This window comes from Ylistrum balloti, unplaced genomic scaffold (assembly GCF_031769215.1).
Source record: "Ylistrum balloti isolate Yb309-2 unplaced genomic scaffold, AGI_CSIRO_Ybal_v1 Utg369772, whole genome shotgun sequence".
Taxonomy (NCBI): Eukaryota; Metazoa; Mollusca; class Bivalvia; order Pectinida; family Pectinidae; genus Ylistrum; species Ylistrum balloti.
This window is the reverse complement of record NW_026781965.1, coordinates 3,439,937-3,459,426: the sequence shown is the minus strand read 5'-3', so window position 1 is coordinate 3,459,426 and position 19,490 is coordinate 3,439,937. Positions and strand designations below refer to the sequence as shown.

Genomic DNA, 19,490 nt, shown 5'->3' with positions numbered 1-19,490 from the left:
AGAAAATTTTATTAAAAATGGCTGAGTTTGGCCATCAACTTTTATTTAAAAGACTTATATTTCTCCTTTTTATATTTCTTTTATCATTTCCGGTCCATTAGAGTTCTCTCCCTTCAAAGTGTTGTGAAAGCTGAAAGCCACATGTTTTCTGCAGGCGACGTTTTGTTTCGTCTTATACCATGTGAAACCATTATACGTCCCTGGTAAAACGCAACAATATTTTCAGAAAACGTAATATATATGGTGAAGTTTAGTCTTTTTGAGGTAAACCTAAATGACGTTACATATACAAATACGTGTACAAGTCAGAGTTGAATAATCTGATGAATAATACAACTTAAAGCACGGGTAGGTATTTACCGAAATGGAGGAAATTGAGACTTGTATCAAGCATATTTTAAGAAAATGGACCTAGAATTGTATTCTTTAATGACATGTTGGTTTGCTTGTCAAAACTAGTGGGTTAATTCCACTTAGAAACATTTCTATTACTTATTTTAGAAATTGCCGACTCGCGGACGGACTATCGCCCGACTGAATTACCGAAATGGAGGAAAACTGACCTGAAATCGATTTGTTTTAGCTTTACTAGTTATAACTTATGACTGTATATAAAATATTTGAGAGATTATTTTACTAAAATCTGTTTTGAATTGATTTTCAGAATTTTGCGATTTACGGCCGATTTTCGAACTTAAAATCAGCATTTTTTTTTACAGGAGAATGGGCCCACTTATGCATTATATGTTTTTCATTTGGGTGATATACAGAAAAAAATTAGTATATATAACCAGGAAGAATGAAAAATACTAATACAAACAATACCATTATAAAACTATTCAATGTCATATTTTTCGTCTGAGATTAACCACTCAAATGTACATAAATAAGTATTTCAAATTAACATTTCAAATAACCACGATTCATGGTTTGAGTTTGCCTTCCCTTAATGGCACTGGGTGTAAATAACGAAGAAGTCTGCGACAGAGGATCTGGAATAATTTTAATACTTTCTAATCTTCCAGAAAATTTGCAAACAAAATTGACAGCATTATTTTATTTTTCTATTATTGGCTATAAGTAATTATCGACTCAAAATAAGCATAAATATCACATCATTCCTACACAAATACAATGAGCATAGCTTCTAAAATGTTTGTAGAAGGAAGATTATCCAATCTTATTTCTGATATATTCAATTTTACCATGTATGGATAAAGTCATCTCTACATCATTTATAATTTTGTGATTGAAATAAATACAAGTTTGCATACATTTGCATCAGCTCTCTATTTGGAATTAATGAACTAGTAAATTGGCATTGATCAGTAATATTAAATCTAGGGGTCATAAGATCAGGTATGAAATATCTCAACTCTTACTATTATCATATAAAAGAAAAACTCCAAAAATAATATGTACATCTCTGAAAACAGAAATATCCATGGATTAAAAAGTGATTTCATATGTATTAATACCTACAGTTACAGTCACTGACTGTTTTACTCAAACTGTGGTACATTTGTGCAAATGAAATCTCTGTGATTTTGAAATCAAAGTTATCAAAGAATTCCCTATAAAGTTAGAGCAATAACCTATATGATTATTGTAATAAAATGATTTCATGCATAACATACTTGTAAAGTCAAAAATTGTCTAAAAAAGCAGCTGTTTCATATTGTTCATTTGGTCAGATCTGTCTATTTCTTTTTTTCTATTTAACGATTGGTTTGGTCATTATATGATTTATAAAACAAGAATGTTTTGTCAGATGACTTTCTAGTACTGTACAGTGTACATGTCCTCATTAAAATATGAAGTGCAAAGAAACTGTGAAGCTCACCATGAATAGGAAAAATAATTTTGATGCAAATCTTTGGAAAATTGCCTTAAACAAGAACACATGCAAATATTTTCAACATTTACTTGTCTTATGTAAGTCAGTGATATGAATATACCGTAACAATTTTCAACTTAAGGGAATTCCCATGAAGTTTTGTTGAGAAATTTAGTGAAGAATATAATTCAATAGCCATATAAGACCATTGCAATGGCAATTTGTCTAATTGCAGTTTTATAATAGGCATAACAGATTTATTAAATGTTAGAAAGTATAATAGGCATAACTTTTCAGATTTATTAAATGTTAGGAAGTAGTTAATAAGTAATTCAGTTCACATGTATGCCAGTTTATTTTAAATGCAAGTTAATAGATGATTTAAAATAAAGTTGGATAATGAAGGAGGTAATTGGAAAAACATATTGTACACATTTGTTTCTTCATGTACAGACACTGTCTATATGCCCCAAATTTATCAAAAAAATATTTGTCAATCTGTTGGTCGTTCCAGAAAAGATGCCATTGTCCATATGTTATATATCAATGGTTATATAAAAAAGTGTCCATGTCGTGCAACCAACAAATATCTAACTGTATTTGAATTTTTTGTTTCAGTAGCTTAAGCTTTGGCTTTAACCTTGATTTCAATTAGATGTGAGTAAACATGTCTTCTGAGCATCAGATACCTCAACTAGAAAACATATTGAAGGACCACAAAAGGGTGAGGAAACATTATTTGGTGATAGATACAACAAGGACAGGATTTAGATAGTCATCAAATTCCCTACAAGACTTTTTTTTCTGTTATTTGGATTAATCTACAACTGAATACCAGTACACACAGAATCTCTCAGTCTATGGTGTTACTGAAATGGTATTAAACCCAGATAGCTGTTACTGGATGATGGAACTGTCTTCTTCTGTCAATGTTGGCTAACTGTTTATAGAGATGCAATGTTAACAGTTCATGTATGAGTTTGGTTAAATATTAGATGAGATGAGGAAATGGTAATATTAGTGTTGATATTGAAGAATCGGTGTACTTACCTATATTCATTTTGTCCCAAGATTATCATTTCTTTATGTGCATGTTGAGAGAGATATTGCGAGCTGCAACATTTAATATTTTGTTTCAGGGTTTCAGACACGAATATGATATTTTCTTAAGCAGATTGGGGGATCCCAACATTGCGGTAAGTAACGCATCCATCCATTTTTAGAACCTTAATGGATTTCTTGTCTTAAAATATTGACCTTTTGTTCAGTGCTTTACTTTGTCACATAAAATAGTCTTGTTACTCACTATTGATGTAAGGAATTTTTAGTTAAGTCTGTAATAAATTACAGGTATCAGTTAAGTATTGTCAAGTTTTTGAGCCAGGTTTAGACAACCATCATTAAATTCAAGTTTCGTTTTCATATACTGAGATTATATTGGCATATGTATTTTCACAATTAAAACTAAGTGTTTCTTTGCCTATAGTTCCATGGTTACAGATTAAGAACAAAATACACAATTTTCTGATGATAATTTTAAGATGTTTTCAGACTTTATCTGAATATAGATTTTACTGTATTACTTATATTAAACCCAGTCTTTATGTATGTGACACCAGTCAAACTCTCATTTAATTGTGTATATTTCAGTCTGCACAACTTAAAGGGTACATTCAGTCACTGAGGGATTGTATCACTCTACTGGATAAGGATAATGAAATTCTTGTTGGAGTTCTGTTGGTAAGGGTTTCTTAAGATTGTATAAAAGACACACAAGTGAATAGCACCTTTTACTAATTTAGAGTCAGATACAGTAGAGTCAAACAATGACTTAAACAGCATCCATCTAGGACATGTCAGTGATGCTAAGGGCCTAAATTTTGAATCTTAGGAGGCAACTGAGGAAAATCAGCAGCAGCCCTGTGATTAAATATATTTTGTAGTTTTCATATATCAGATGACAGTGAGAACTGTGTCAAGTACATTTGTATATTCTGAAATGTGCCCCTGTTCAAATGCAGATTACGGCAAACCTCAGGGACTTTAAGTCCACCAGCAGTGTCTACCTCATGCTATCTTAAAGATTGTGCATTATATATAAATAAACAAAAATCAATTATATCATCAATTTACCACATGTATCCACAGATAAGCCCCTGCCACAAATATGCCTCCTTCTTCATATTTGCAACTTGATCAATTTCAAGATAGTAAGCTAAAAGTGTTTCACAAATAAGCTCTCTCTAAACTTAACACTAAACTTTTAAACTGAGGAAGTGGTTCTTTAAGATAAATTTGGTAATTTGTGTAATGTATATGGAATTTAGTTTGGTATTTTACAGAAAACTTTAGTACATTCATAAGGTTGGAAAAAAAATATTCATATTTGTTTGTTATGCTTCCTGAAATTTTTCTTAGGAGCATATAGTCACCACTTTGTCCATAAGTCCAGAACATTACTTTACCTGCTTTTAAACTAGGATATTAAAACATGATATATACATCAAGCATACAAATGCAAGGTGCAGTGTTGCAAAGCCTGGGCCCATGATTTTTAATTGCAAAGTTATTGCCCTTTGGTAAAATTTTGTTTCCAATGAAGTCATTTTCGGGGAGCATTTATCAGTTTCACTATTACTCTTGTTGTTTATTCTACCAGCCTATATTAAAAATATACTTATGTAAACACTAGAAAGGTATTTTTTGTCTTTAACCTTTTAACAACATTCTTCTGTCCCTGTTTTCATTAAAAAGTGGGCAAATGGCGATACAGCCCTCCTAGTCATTAAGAAGTGGTTCATCTTGTATATACATAAACAGCTAGCCTGTTGATGTTCTAGTTTCATGAAGTTTTCATTTAAGTTATGGTCAATGCTGAACATCAGAACAAACAAAATCTGAATGACCATATGCTGTCTTAGTTTATGTCTCAAACATGTAATGCCAAATTGCATTAAGAAGTACACCAATAGCATGATAGAGATCTTGTATTTTTTTTTTACTTTTGTCACTTTAAAAGCCTTTCAAGTAGTTGTACTGTGGTAGAGAGACCTTTACCAAACACAGTGGTGATTTAAACCTACTTACCTTAAACTCTAACCATTTTGATATTTTTGGATCTACCTAAGTAAAAGTTTATGATTATGTGATGTTTTTTGTTACAGAAAGTAGATTGGATGAGGAAGGAGCCAGATGTGGTCCTGGAATATCAGACCCTTCTACACAATCTTGTGTCAGCACACACTTATTATCTTCGTGCAGGGCTACGCATGCTTGTCAAATACTTTCTACCAAGTAAGAGGCAAAGTTTAGCAAAGAAAAGCACCAAACAGTGCTCCTATTAAAGTTGCTCTCTAAAGTAACCTGTTTTTATTTACTTGTAAATATTTAATCAGTTATTCAAGATAAACCACCTATTTTGAAATATAGTAAGAAGCAATTTTTGAACTTTGTAATATTTGTGTATCTACATGTTTTCAATGTGAAGTTTTGAAGTAATTTGAAACAATTTGCTTAGAAATTTCAGAGAATTCCAAGAATTCCTCCACAGATAATGTGGTAATAGACAGTCAGCAACTTCAGGACCACGAGAAAAGCTTCATCAATGTCCATTTGGTGATAAAAGCCATATCTAACATTGTACCAATGTAAGTCAATGTTCAATCATGAATCGGGTCTTATGTGATGAAAAATGATACACCCACCACACATCCACATATGACTGATACACCCACCACAACATCCACATATGACTGATACACCCACCACACATCCACATATGACTGATACACCCACCACACATCCACATATGACTGATACACCCACCACACATCCACAAATGACTGATACACCCACCACACATCCACATATGACTGATACACCCACCACACATCCACATATGACTGATACACCCACCACACAACCACATATGACTGATACACCCACCACACATCCACATATGACTGATACACCCAACATCAACATACACTGGACACAAAAATTTAAGGATCATTAATTTATGTGATTTTCTCTGCCATTAAAATAAATTAAGCTTGACACTCCTTGACCACTGTTTCATCACCAATGTATACACAATGAATTGCAGCAAGACATCATGTTACACGGGGTTAAAATCAAACTGTCAATCATATGGAGTGACCTAGTCTTTAACCCGACCTTGACCTGATTGAGCATGCTTTGGACATGTTACAGCTATGCATTATTGATTGTCTGTGACTTCCTGTCAACTGACTGGAGCTTGCTGATTCTCTTTGTCAAGAATGGCCGTAAATTTCACAAATGGCTGTACATTGCCTGATTCACATCATGCCAAGCTGACGTTGTGTCATTATTGAGGCCAGTGGAGTATTGAAAGTGCTGCTGAACCCACTGAAGCATTTTTAAATTTCAGCGCTATTGATACTTTTGTTTTAGAGAGTTATTCAATTAATTTAAAGTGGATCAAAATTGTTTTCTTATTTTTTGACTTCACTCTTGTATTTCATGTTCCAAAAGTATTTGCCTTTAGGTGTAAATAAATTTATCTTCAAAATGTGATCCCTAACATTTTGGGCCAAGTATATGACCAATACGCCCAACACACATCAAAATATGACCCATACACCTGGCACATCAACAATTGACCCATACACCTAACACACATCACCATATGACCCATACACCCAGCACATTAACAATTGACCCATACACCTAACACACATCAACATATGACCCATACACCCAGCACATTGACATATGACCCATATACCTAACACACATCAACATATGACCCATACACCCAGCACATCAACAACTGACCCATATACCGACTACACATGGACATATGATCATACACCCATCACACATCAACATTTGACCCATACACCAACCAAATATCAACATATGACTGACACACCCACCACACATCCACATATGACTGATACACACATCCACACATGACTGATACACCCACCACACATCCACATATTACTGATACAAATATCAACATATGACTTATACACCCACCACTCATTCACATATGACTGATACACCCACCACACATCCACATATGACTGATACACCCACCACACATCCACATATGACTGATACACCCACCACACATCCACATATGACTGATACACCCACCACTCATTCACATATGACTGATACTCCCACCACACATCCACATATGACTGATACACCCACCATACATCCACATATGACTGATACACCCACCACTCATTCACATATGACCAATACACTCGTCATATTTTGCTCTCGAGTCCACAGTATGTATAGTTGTAAGGTGATTACAGATTTAATATTTTGTTTTAGGAGCCCAACAGTATTGATGCCTCTCCTTAGTGATTACTTCCCTTACATGACAAAGGACACGTATCTACAGGAGTGCTATGTCAAGAATCTCCTTCAGATCACTCATTACATGCCCAAACAGAGACCAGCCATACTAGAACTCATCGTTGACCGCATGCTGAAATTGGATGTGGGTATCAAGAGTATTGGAACTCTACCTATGATGTTTTTGATGCTAGACAAACTGACAAATTTTGCTAACAGACATGACAGAGAGATTAAACAAAGATGAAGCAAAAATCACATTTACTTTTGGTAACTTTTATATGTAGTCTATATAAAACTGACACAGTTTTTAATCTAACTTGAAATTGACTTTTTATTTTTTATTTTATTAGGAATCTGTTTATTTGAAAAACCTTTTGGCACAGTTACATGACACTATCCTGTATACTGAATTTTTGCTTGTTATGTATTTTATTTATTCTGTTCATGGTGTTGTTCAGGGCTATTGTCACAAAGATTCATGCTCCTCTTTCCCTTATAAAACATATTTAGTAAATTGAAATGTACCACAGTATTTAATTCCATATTAGTTTCAAATCAGCATTCTAACTGTAGAATTATATTTGATAATAATTTTGTGGGAATTATTTCACTCAGTGACTACTTGAACCAATAATTGGATCTTACACAGAAATAATTATACACAGTCACACATCTATATACATAAATCATAACCTTTGTTTTAGTTAACTGTGTATGATGTTTCATCATGTCTTCCTGTAGGTACGCTCCCCTAAACATGAGATTGCAGAAGCAGAAGAAACTGGAGAAGAGGATAACATAATATTTGATATGGTAACCTTTGAGACAAGTGAAAAATTTTGTCCATAAAATTGATATTATTCTTTTGTTTCATACCTTATCAGTCAATAACATTTTCCATAGGTGTTGGGACCAACATCGAGGGGAAAGAGTTTTGACCGTTGACTGGTATTAAAGGTATAAAACAACGGTTCCTTACCTGAATAACCAAAAAGCAATTTAGATGTACATAGAGAGTCAAGACATTTAATTTAGATTTTGTTATACATCATTATATTTCATGTTTCTATCTATCACTCTATTACTAGAAGTTCAAAAGTGATCCACCTTCATATGTGCCTATTGAAACAGCTGGAGACAGTATTGTCTACTTTAGTAACATTTTGTGATATACATGAACAGCTTTCTTCAGTTCTTGTTTATTTTACATTTAGCTTTATATCTGTTAAAGTAGGTATTGGGTGGGGTTGTTTTACTTAAACTATCTAGTGTTTCTCAAAGAGTATGAATGTAGTTGAGAATTTTCTCAAACATTTTGTGTTTTAAGGATGAACCTTGTACAACTCAGGAAGTGTTATCACCAGATGCTGGATATCGCAGTGGGTACTTTGAAAAAGAAACAGCTAAGCCCATGAATCACAAGGAGGCTGAACGTCTCGATGTAATGATGGATCTGGTGCTTAAATACATACAACAGATATGTTTCCATGAGGGTAAGTCTACACACACTCCTTAATACTTATATGCAGTAGGTCTCTACATATTCTGTAATACTTTAATGAGGGTAAGTCTACACACACTCCATAATACTTATATGCTGGTAGGTCTCTACATATTCTGTAATACTTTAATGAGGGTAAATCTACACACACTCCATAGCACTTATATGCTGGTAGGTCTTTACATATTCTGTAATACTTTCATGAGGGTAAGTCTACACACACTCTGTAAACCTTTCATCAGGATAGGTCTCTACATATTCTGTAATACTTTCCTTTTTGTTAAATCTACACATACTCTGTAAAACTTTCAAAAGGATAGGTCTACACACAATTCCATAATACTTTCATGAGGTTGACTCTTCTCATGTTCCATAATATTTTCATAATATTTCTATCAATTGGATCAACACTTACTCAATACATACTTTAATAAGGGCAAGTCTACACATGAACACAGTGATCTTCTCTCATACATTTATATAGAAAGTTCCAATATTTGCTGCTTATATTATTACCCAACATGTTCATTGATAGGTCAGTTGAAGTGGGAAGCTGCCAAGACGCTGTACCGGGAACTTCTTCTGGTGTTTGACCGTCTCATTCTACCTACCCATGCCTCTTGTCATGTCCAGTTTATCATGTTTTCTCTGTGTGCTATAAAGCAGGTCAGTACATGTACTGGAGAGAACACCTTGAGGGAATTTACCAAACATGACATTGTTTGATAGACTGGTTGGATAAATTGGTGCCATCAGTTTAGTTTGACTGATTGAGAATATGTCCCAAAACAATTACACTGGATGTTGTACCCAGTATCCTTTTTACTTTTTAAACACTCTCACAAAATAGCATCTTATCCATGTCCTGATTGTTTATTTAATTATGAGTATCAAATTTGAGCTGTTATTGAACTTAGATATTTTATTTTAATACAAAAGATAAAAAGACAGAATAATTGGAAAAGGGAATACATGAAAGTATCATGCTTCTATTTATGTCAAATCACACATCTGTGACGTAAATAATTTTAACTGTTTGTGGAAGATTGATCAGCTGTTAATTTACGTTCACCTTTAAATGTACTGGGATGGACTATAACACCTTGATTTATATCTGTAAATCATTTGTGAGCTACCTTAACACTGATAACTTCTGCAGTAGAAATGAGATATCAGAGTCTGAAGGCCATTAACAGGAGGGATGCAAATTACAAGAAATCAAGGAAAATTGATATTAACCCTGTTTATAAAGTATATGTACAGCACAACCTGTATCCGAGGTTTTGTGAATAAAAATCACTCTTTATATATACTCAGTAGGAGAAATAACTTGTATGCAGATCTTGTCACCTTTAGTTGATTTTCATTTTAAAATTTGGGATCAAATGATTTTTTTCAATTGATTTTAGCCAATCTGTGAAGGGTTTTTGGATTTCCTGTGGAAGAAAGTGCAGGACCCTAACACACAGGGTGTATATCGCCAGGCTAGTGTATCCTACATAGGAAGCCTGTTGTCTCGAGGACTTTTTGTACCTATCAGGTATTGAAAATCTCTCTCTGTTGACGCCTTATTTATCTGATATTTTTTTATTTCAATAGAATTGATGTTTCTTTCAATTTTGTCCATGAATATTATTCCTTATTATAAATTATATACTGTCATTAAATAATTGAAGAAGGAAATGTATTAAGTTACATGCATTCAAAACATGTGACTGTTGAATATTTTCAGTACTGTGACAGCCTGTCTAGGGTTGATGTGTGACTGGGTACACAAGTACTTAGACCAGGTGAACATGGACTGTGTACATGCTGATGTCTGCCACCACGGACCTTTCTATTCTGTTTGTCAGACTATTTTCTATGTGTTTGTGTTCAGAAGTAAAGAGCTATTTGAAATGAAAAAAGGTGAGTACATTCTGAGAAATGTGGTGTAACAGTTGATCGTAACATAAAGTTAAATGATGTTCAATCAGTATGTAGAAAAAAAGTCATGTTCATTTCCTCCATCTGTTTTTGTCAGCACCTTTTTCTAACTATGTATTTGTGTCTTTTATCTGAACAGGATACAAATGGGCAGAAGGCTTAAATTTTCAGAGAATTGTGACAAGTCGCCTCAATCCACTGCGAGTGTGTCTGCCCGTTATTGTAAAGTCATTTGCCTCTGTAACGAGGTGAGTACTCAATTTGTTTTAAAGATTGTCAAGTCTTAATTGATTAACAAATATTCAGTTATAATATTGATTACATTTTTTCTGCGAGTGTGTCTGCCCGTTATTGTAAAGTCATTTGCCTCTGTAACGAGGTGAGTACTCAATTTGTTTAAAAGATTGTCAAGTCTTAATTGATTAACAAATATTCAGTTATAATATTGATAAGATTTTTTCTACATTGCACAGGAGTGGTAGATTGTATTGGTTAGATGGTGAATTCTTTATGGAGGAACACTTTTTATTGTGGGATCTGAATCATTACAGATGTTGGATAATCTCACAGAGATCTTATGAATTCTTTGTGTATTTTCAGAACACATCAGTTAGCTTTCTGTGATACAATTATAGAGAAAAATAATCGTTGTTTCCTGCCATCATCATCTGGAGGAACAGGAGACCTATTGAATGACGCATTTCCCTTTGATCCTTACATACTACATCGGTAAGTCAACCTCAGTACCTGTACCTTAACTCCTATATTCACTACATAAGTGTGTCAACCCAACCACAGGTAAATCAACCTCACCCTAAACAGTGTATCACCACAGGTAAATCAACCCCACCCTAAACCGTGTATCACCACAGGTAAATCAACCTCACCCTAAACAGTGTCACCACAGGTAAATCAACCCCACCCTAAACAGTGTATCACCACTGGTAAATCAATCTCTACCTAAACAGTATGTCACCACAGGTAAATCAATCTCACACTAAACAGTATGTCACCACAGGTAAATCAACCTCACCCTAAACAGTGTATCACCACAGGTAAATCAACCTCACCCTAAACAGTGTATCAACACAGGTAAATCAACCTCACCCTAAACAGTGTATCACCACAGGTAAATCAACCTCACCCTAAACAGTGTTTCACCACAGGTAAATCAACCTCACCCTAAACAGTGTATAACCACAGGTAAATCAACATCACCCTAAACAGTGTATCACCACAGGTAAATCAACCTCACCCTAAACAGTGTATCACCACAGGTAAATCAACCTCACCCTAAACAGTGTATCACCACAGGTAAATCAACCTCACCCTAAACAGTGTATAACCACAGGTAAATCAACATCACCCTAAACAGTGTATAACCACAGGTAAATCAACATCACCCTAAACAGTGTATCATCACAGGTAAATTATTCCCTTTCTAAACTTTAAATTCACCATACAGATATATCAACTCTAGCCTTTATGCTTTATTCACCACAGGTAAAACAAACCATCTTGAACCCAAAATTAACCATACAGGTAATGCTTGTTTCACAATATTTGTCTGCATATTAAAATTTTTCAAGATTAAGTAATCAAAAATTGTTCATCATTTTAAAAATAATGTGTAAATACTATGTGAAACGTGAGCTTGTACCCTTTTTTGACAGGTCAAGAAAGTTCATCGAGCCTCATTACAGGGAATATCAAGGCAATGTTGTACAGGAGGATAACGACTCAGAAGTAAGTAAATATCAGGTGTATTACGTCATGCAATATCAGGTGTATTACGTCATGCACAAGTATGGCAATTTGATGTTGAAACCCGAATATGTAATTTTAGTCTTGTTGTATTTTCACCAACCATGTAAACCTTGCCATGTTAGTATATAATGAAAATAGTGAAAATTAGATGCTGTTAGAAAAAATAAAATTAAAAAATCTATGTATATCTGACAGATCTAATTTACTTACGACTGTTCCAGTTAAAAGAACAAGACACTACCCTGGAACTTCATAATAAATCACATCTGTAGGGTATCTTAAACGTTTTTACCTATTACTTCTTTGCAAATTATAAATTAAATTATACGGTTGGTACTACTCCTTAACAAGACCTGGAGTCAAAGGGTTAGGCAGATGTTTTACTGAAATAGAACTCATGAAGTCTTTACTTTGAGTGACATAGAAATGTCCGTTATATGATAATGAAGTTTCAAGATTACCGGTAATTCTTTCCAGAACTGTATCTGTATCTGTAAAGACTTGGGTTTTTGAATGAACCTTTTTCAATTTAGAGAAATGACAATCAACAATTATCTTTATCTTTAGAGAGTGATAATTAACAATCCACCAACTGTTTATGATGGGTATTTTTATTTCCGACATCTGTTATATTTTACACACAGGATGAAGAGGACGACTTTATAACAGACGATATTGTGTCTGCAAAAAACTCTATCCCGGTGTTGTCAGCAGGGAAAGCTTCCGCAGACTTTATGGCATATAGTGTTTCCCCAGGATTTAAACAAACACAGGACTGGCCACAGAGCATGGAAGGATGATGAATAACTACGTTGTGTGTAATAAGACGAAGACTTAATCTGAAGCTGATTATTTAGACAGGTGATGGGATCAGCTATTGAGTGCGAAGGATCAGAGGCAGTGATTGGAACAGCTGTTGAGTTTGACGGATAGCATGGAGGTGATTGGAATGGCCAATGCCTATGATGAATATCATGGGGTTGATTGGTAGGAAGTGATTGATTGAAAGTGAGTTTGATGAATAGCATGGAAAGTGATTGATTGAAAGTGACTTTGATGAATGGGATGCTCTATTGGTCTGGGAAGGGTGAGGGGTGTCGAGATTTTAAGTTTGAGGCTTCAGTGAGTGTAGTGAAGGGGAGTGGGTGATGATATAAAGAGATATCTTAATCCATTATTTGTACCTAGTGTTCTAGATGACCAGTAATGCTATTTTTTTTATCCCAGGGAGTGACTGTCAGTGATTATAATGAAGGGGAGGTAAAGGTAATGTTAGGAGATGATCCATTATTTGTACCTAGTGTTCTAGATGACCAGTAATGCTATTTTTTTTTTTCCCGGGGAGTGACTGTCAGTGATTATAATGAAGGGGAGGTAATGATAATGTTAGGAGATGATCCGTTATTTGTACCTAGTGTTCTAGATGACCAGTAATGCTATTTTTTTTTTCCCGGGGAGTGACTGTCAGTGATTATAATGAAGGGGAGGTAATGATAATGTTAGGAGATGATCCATTATTTGTACCTAGTGTTCTAGATGACCAGTAATGCTTTTTTTTTTTTTTTTCCCGGGGAGTGACTATCAGTGATTATAATGAAGGGGAGGTAATGATAATGTTAGGAGATGATCCGTTATTTGTACCCTCAGTGTTCTAGCTGACTAGCAAAATTGTTATTTATTAAAGTTTTTAGGGCAAGATGTTTGCATAGAATGCCACTCTTCACCCAAAATTATTTTAAATTTATTTCTGAAAATATATATCTTTGTGATTTTTTATCCTGATATTAGGAAGGTAACCCCTTAATAATTTGCAGAAATGACATTGCAGCATATTTCTGTTAACAAACAATTCTATTTTTTTTTTTTATGAAATAAATAATTATTTCTGTACTGATTGTAACGATGGTTTATTGTTTTTTGAGCTAAGTTTAAGGTTGAAGCAATAAGTTGTCCCCCTTGGCATGATGCCAGATAAATATAGTATGTTGTGTTTGGCATCAGATGTATCACAATGGAATCAGTTGTGATTAATGAGTTTAGAATTATAAATGGCCATTTCGCTAAATACAAGATGGTTGGGTGACACACTTGCCTTTCACCAAGGTGACCAGCGTTTGATTCCAAAATTGGACATGAAAAGGTATGCAGTCACCTGTCCCACCCAGGTAGGTTTTCCCAAGTTACTCCATTTTCCTTGCACATTCATACCTTTCATGTGTTCCATCAGAGCCATCAAGAGTGGTTGATATGAGTTGACAGCTTGTTTTGCAATTTTTGTAAAATAAATAAGATTGATTATTTTCAAAGAAAGTACATAATTCTTTGTTGTTAAACCATATCTATCGAAACAAGTTCAGATTAAAAAATACTGTCAGATTGATCTAATTTCTATAGTTAATGCAATGAATGTTTGTGCTTTCCTTCTTTGCACAGAGACACCCCATTACCTTGATAGTTCCCGAGTTCAGGTTCCTGAGGAAATCCTTTCTCGGTTGCCTTTTGAAAAGTGACAAAAATCAGAATGTATTTCCTCTTTAATGTTGAGTCCTAAATGAGGAAACTTGTAGCACTGAAATTGAATGAGACTTTTTCATTAGTACATAAAGGTGTATAATACAGATCAGTATATGGCTTGCCGTTCTTTTGTTGAACAAGGGCATTTCTATGTGTAAATCAAACTGCAGCATGAGATTTGAAGGGTTTAAGTTCACTTAAAAACTTGAGACAATTAGAACTGTGCATACGACATATCATCATCCCACTTGCTCTTTCAGAAAGGAAGTAATAACAATTCTTAACATAAACATACATATAAGATATTCTTTATTCACAAGACCCTTTTCATGAGCTGATGGTACTCCGTTTATAAGCAATCTCGTGTCAAAGTTATCGTGCCTTTTCCTCGATTCCAGACCATTTCTCTCTACACTTGAATGATTTCACATTGGGATCATTACTGTTTTGTTAATTACATGGCACCTATATACATCCAATATTTGTCATAACTGAGCCTAAATTTATGAAAGGCTTTTGAACATTAAGAGTCAACAAGAGCACAGGAATGAAAGCATTTAAAGCACTAAGGCCCAATCACCAAAACACATTTCTCTGTACATCAGGAGTATGTGTGGGCTAACAAACATCAACTGGTTTAATCACGGTAATTAAGAGTTGAAACTTCATTACATTTGGTAATGGAATTCTGACCATTTACATGTTATGATATGACATCATAAATCCTAGTCTTGATAAAGATGAAGGTAAAGTTGGTAAAAACAAATACAAGAACAACATTCTTCAAAAAATACTTTAATAAATCAGTAAGGTTTACAATGGCAAACTTTAATTCCAAAGCTGTTGATTTGACACTGTGCCACACACTCGCAAAAAGGAAACAAATGATTACATTTAATCACATTCTGTCTCAATTCACAAATCAATACACTTCAGTTGCATTGAATCAATGTTTGCACGACGCAGCATATATTTCCATTTGGTATATATTTCTGTGAACTGTTAAAAGGGAACAAATGAAGTACATTCTGGAAGACAAATTAAAATGCATCATTATGAATTTGAATTAAACACTCTGTACATCCAAGAAAACATTCTCCAGTTAAGCTGGTGAAAATTTAGTTAAATTTTTCAAAATTAACTGTAGATCATTTAAACTTTGTACAGGTGAGAAATTCACAGTACAACCGAGTAAAAAAGCATTTGATACACAAAATAAAAACTGTATAAAAGGAAATGTCAACAATCTTGTAAAGAATACACAATGTAATATAGAAAATCTGACAAAAAAATAGATAATAAAGTAACCCTGTTTCAAACAATATAAATCTTTGATAGAATTTACATGAAAAAGCATCATTATGTAAGGTTTGATAACCGACAATGTCATCACTAAGTTTTATAAAAGCATACTGATATTTCTAACTCTTTGTATACATATTGATACACTGTACATAAACATGTATGGATTTCAACAACTGCAATATCCAGAATTAGACCAGCAAATGAAGTTGCTATTCTGAACTTTAGCAATCAAACATAACATGATAAATACAGATTTAACAGACTCTAATGGCTGATAATGACCTGCTGTTCTGGATTTCTGGACATGTCACAGACATTGTTTGAGCAAACACATTTTTATTATTATACTCTGTGATAATATATAATTAGAGCTTGTTCATGAGGTTGAAGTGACCATAATGGACATGCCACGATTTCTTTGTTAATTTTTACTTGCGTCATCTAATACAATGTCAAAATTTCATTGGCAATGGTTTCAATGGTAAAGCAGCGAAGCAGAATGATATATTAGCAAAAATGTTTTGTTCTCAATACTGTAACGCAAGGTAAAATATCAATTTCTAAAAATAATGATCAACAGGTAAAGGTTTAAGACACATTTCTAATAGAATCTAACTCGTCTGTCATGAAAATTTGAAACCTGAGTTTGGATACTGAATAAATTGTGTGAACTGTTTTAATGAAATGTAAGATACATCGTCTGGAATGTTTAACCATGATGTAAGATACATAGTCTGGAATGTTTTACCATGATGTAAGATACATCGTCTGGAATGTTTTACCATGATGTAAGATACATAGTCTGGAATGTTTTACCATGATGTAAGATACAGTGTCTGGAATGTTTTACCATGATGTAAGATACATCGTCTGGAATGTTTTACCATGATGTAAGATACATCGTCTGGAATGTTTTACCACGATGTAAGATACATCGTCTGGAATGTTTTACCACGATGTAAGATACATCGTCTGGAATGTTTTACCATGATGTAAGATACATCGTCTGGAATGTTTTACCACGATGTAAGATACATCGTCTGGAATGTTTTACCACGATGTAAGATACATCGTCTGGAATGTTTTACCATGATGTAAGATACATCGTCTGGAATGTTTTACCATTCTCCTGGTAGTTCTTTCAATGCTTTAGGTATTAACACAGAAACTGATTTCTGTCAGTGATCTAACCAATGGAACAGTGTTACTGATCATTATTTTCCAATATGTCCTTGTGAAATTAGACAGGAATATTTGAATCACATTCTATTTCAGAAATTTTAGAGCTTACAATCTTATTGTAGAATTCTAAACTTAATTTGGTACATCTGAATTTTTTATATATTCATCCAATCAGGTTTCAGAAATGAAAAAAAAATAAGAATAGATAAAAAAAAAATCATATAAATGCTTCATACATAATAATACTGCCTGTCATGCCAAAAAGCCTGGTTATGTAACAATAACAACAATCTGTGAAAAAAAAACAATAGTAATGATAGGTTTTTAAACAAGGGGACATAACTCAATAAAAAAAGGATCAGAATGAAAGAATGTACACATGTTCAGATGTAATTACGTGTAAAGCTTCATTTAAGTCTAAGGGGATTTCTTCAGATCAGTTCCAGCAGTCAGATAAACGGACTAACAAGTTGTTATGACAAGAGATCCTGTAGTGATCTGGGTGCTCACAATTGTTTGATTAATCTGTACACCAGAGAAGGAATGTTAGTCTTAATTAACATAATAAAAATTCAACAAGAGCACTTCATTAATAACACATATATTACTTGTCACAATGGTGGCCTGGAAACTAACTAGAAAACATGAAATATTTCTTATTCAGAAAACGCATGACTTATCTAACATGTTAAACCCTTTGTAAGGATCATAATGATTTACAGTAACATTGCTATTGCAATATCTACCTCCTTTCTTTAATATATCTGTCTCATTAAAACATCAACGCTTTTCTACCGTATCATTAAGTTTCAGCAAACATCTGGTCAATGAAAAGTGCTATCCGCCTCCTACAGGGATTGACATTCTTCATTTGTTACGGAAATAGAGTTGCATATGTTGGAAGTGTCACTGTACATGTCAATACTGTTTGAGGTAAATGACATCTCCGAACTATAGCCCAGCAGGTGGCGGTACTTCTCCACCTCCATTGCATCTAGCCGGCTCTCCTTGTGCCAGTGTATCTTATCTTTGAACTTGGTGTCCCACGGGAGAGGTACAGAAGGGGAGACAACTTCGTTATCCATACTGTAGTCTGTGTTGGCTGCTACAACATAAATATGTCGAGGATTGCAATCAAAGATTCAATTAAACACATGTAAATAACACTTGTCTGCATGATATAATCCAAGTTTTCCCTCATTCTTTGCCTTCCATCTAATCCCCCTCTAACATTCTTCTCCCCTTACATTTTCCTCTCGAATCCTTTAATACTTTCTATCAACTCCCACTAACATTTCTCTTCCTCCCTTAACATTTTCCCTTCCATTTTCTCTGATACATTCTCTCTAATTTCCTCGAAATTCCTCTTCTAAAATCTCCCCTCTCTGTCTGTAACATCCTCTTCCCCTCACATTTCCTTCTCCTCTTCTCTATTACTTCTTCTTACCCTCTATCACTTCCCATCCATATCCTTCAACATTTCCTTTATCCTCTCCTCAAATATCACTCCTCCTTCTCAACACTTTCCTGCCCTTCTTCTCCAACATTTACCCTTTACTAGCTCTAAAATGTCTCTCTAGCCCTTTACAACTTTCCATTCTAAAATGCAGTCCTTCTTCTCTAACACATCCAGTCCTCTCGCCTCTAATACTTCTCTTTCCCTCTCATACTTTTCCACTGATCTCCTCTTAAGCAACATTTCTCCTCTATAACTTTCCCTCCTAAAACAGTCCCTTTGTTCTTCTCTAACATACCCATTCCCCTCAACTCTAATACTTCCCTTTCCCTCTACCCTCCACTAGTTATTTCCTTTCTTTATTCTCAAAATTTTTTCGTCTCTAGTCATTAGTAAGTCATTATTTGGTCAATGTCACTATTCACAAGTCACTTGTTAAAGTCATGACATTGTTGTGATAAACTAACTCATCAAGTCACAGTCACTAGATAGGAAATTCAAGGTCAAGGTCACACTTCACTTTACACTGGTTACAGTCGCCACAGGGTCAAGGTCACACTACAGCAGACTCAGTCATTACATTATCAATGCCAGGATTCAAAGTCAAACTTCACTTTACTGTATCTAAGTACATGTAACTG

The 19,490-nt window shown here is 34.2% G+C and overlaps 2 protein-coding genes across 5 annotated transcripts in view; one reads left to right on the top strand and one right to left on the bottom strand.

Moving 5' to 3' along the window:
- The first annotated feature begins 137 nt into the window (after positions 1 to 137).
- Positions 138 to 14,287, top strand: LOC132543884 (RNA polymerase I-specific transcription initiation factor RRN3-like). 3 transcript variants are annotated; one of them, XM_060207420.1, is made up of 16 exons: positions 138 to 264; positions 2,456 to 2,561; positions 2,977 to 3,033; positions 3,488 to 3,577; positions 5,002 to 5,131; positions 5,355 to 5,484; positions 7,172 to 7,340; positions 7,940 to 8,011; positions 8,526 to 8,691; positions 9,235 to 9,365; positions 10,109 to 10,239; positions 10,432 to 10,607; positions 10,765 to 10,873; positions 11,226 to 11,354; positions 12,299 to 12,371; positions 13,037 to 14,287. In XM_060207420.1, the coding sequence occupies exons 2-16, from the start codon at positions 2,505 to 2,507 to the stop codon at positions 13,190 to 13,192; spliced, it is 1,776 nt and encodes a 591-aa protein (XP_060063403.1). In that variant the 5' UTR covers positions 138 to 264; positions 2,456 to 2,504; the 3' UTR covers positions 13,193 to 14,287. The 3 variants fall into 3 exon arrangements, with proteins under 3 accessions (XP_060063403.1, XP_060063401.1, XP_060063404.1); XM_060207418.1 differs by having other exon boundaries at positions 138 to 348; XM_060207421.1 differs by having other exon boundaries at positions 148 to 203.
- Positions 14,288 to 17,539: 3,252 nt separating this feature from the next.
- The window catches only part of LOC132543914 (caspase recruitment domain-containing protein 11-like), a 45,365-nt gene continuing 43,414 nt past the window's right edge, over positions 17,540 to 19,490 (bottom strand). The window contains exon 20 of one of the 2 annotated variants that reach the window (XM_060207465.1): positions 17,540 to 18,498. In XM_060207465.1, the coding sequence (XP_060063448.1) occupies positions 18,242 to 18,498 (257 nt within the window). In that variant the 3' untranslated portion in view covers positions 17,540 to 18,241. The remainder of the gene's footprint in view (positions 18,499 to 19,490) is intronic. The other variant, XM_060207466.1, reaches the window with a different exon arrangement.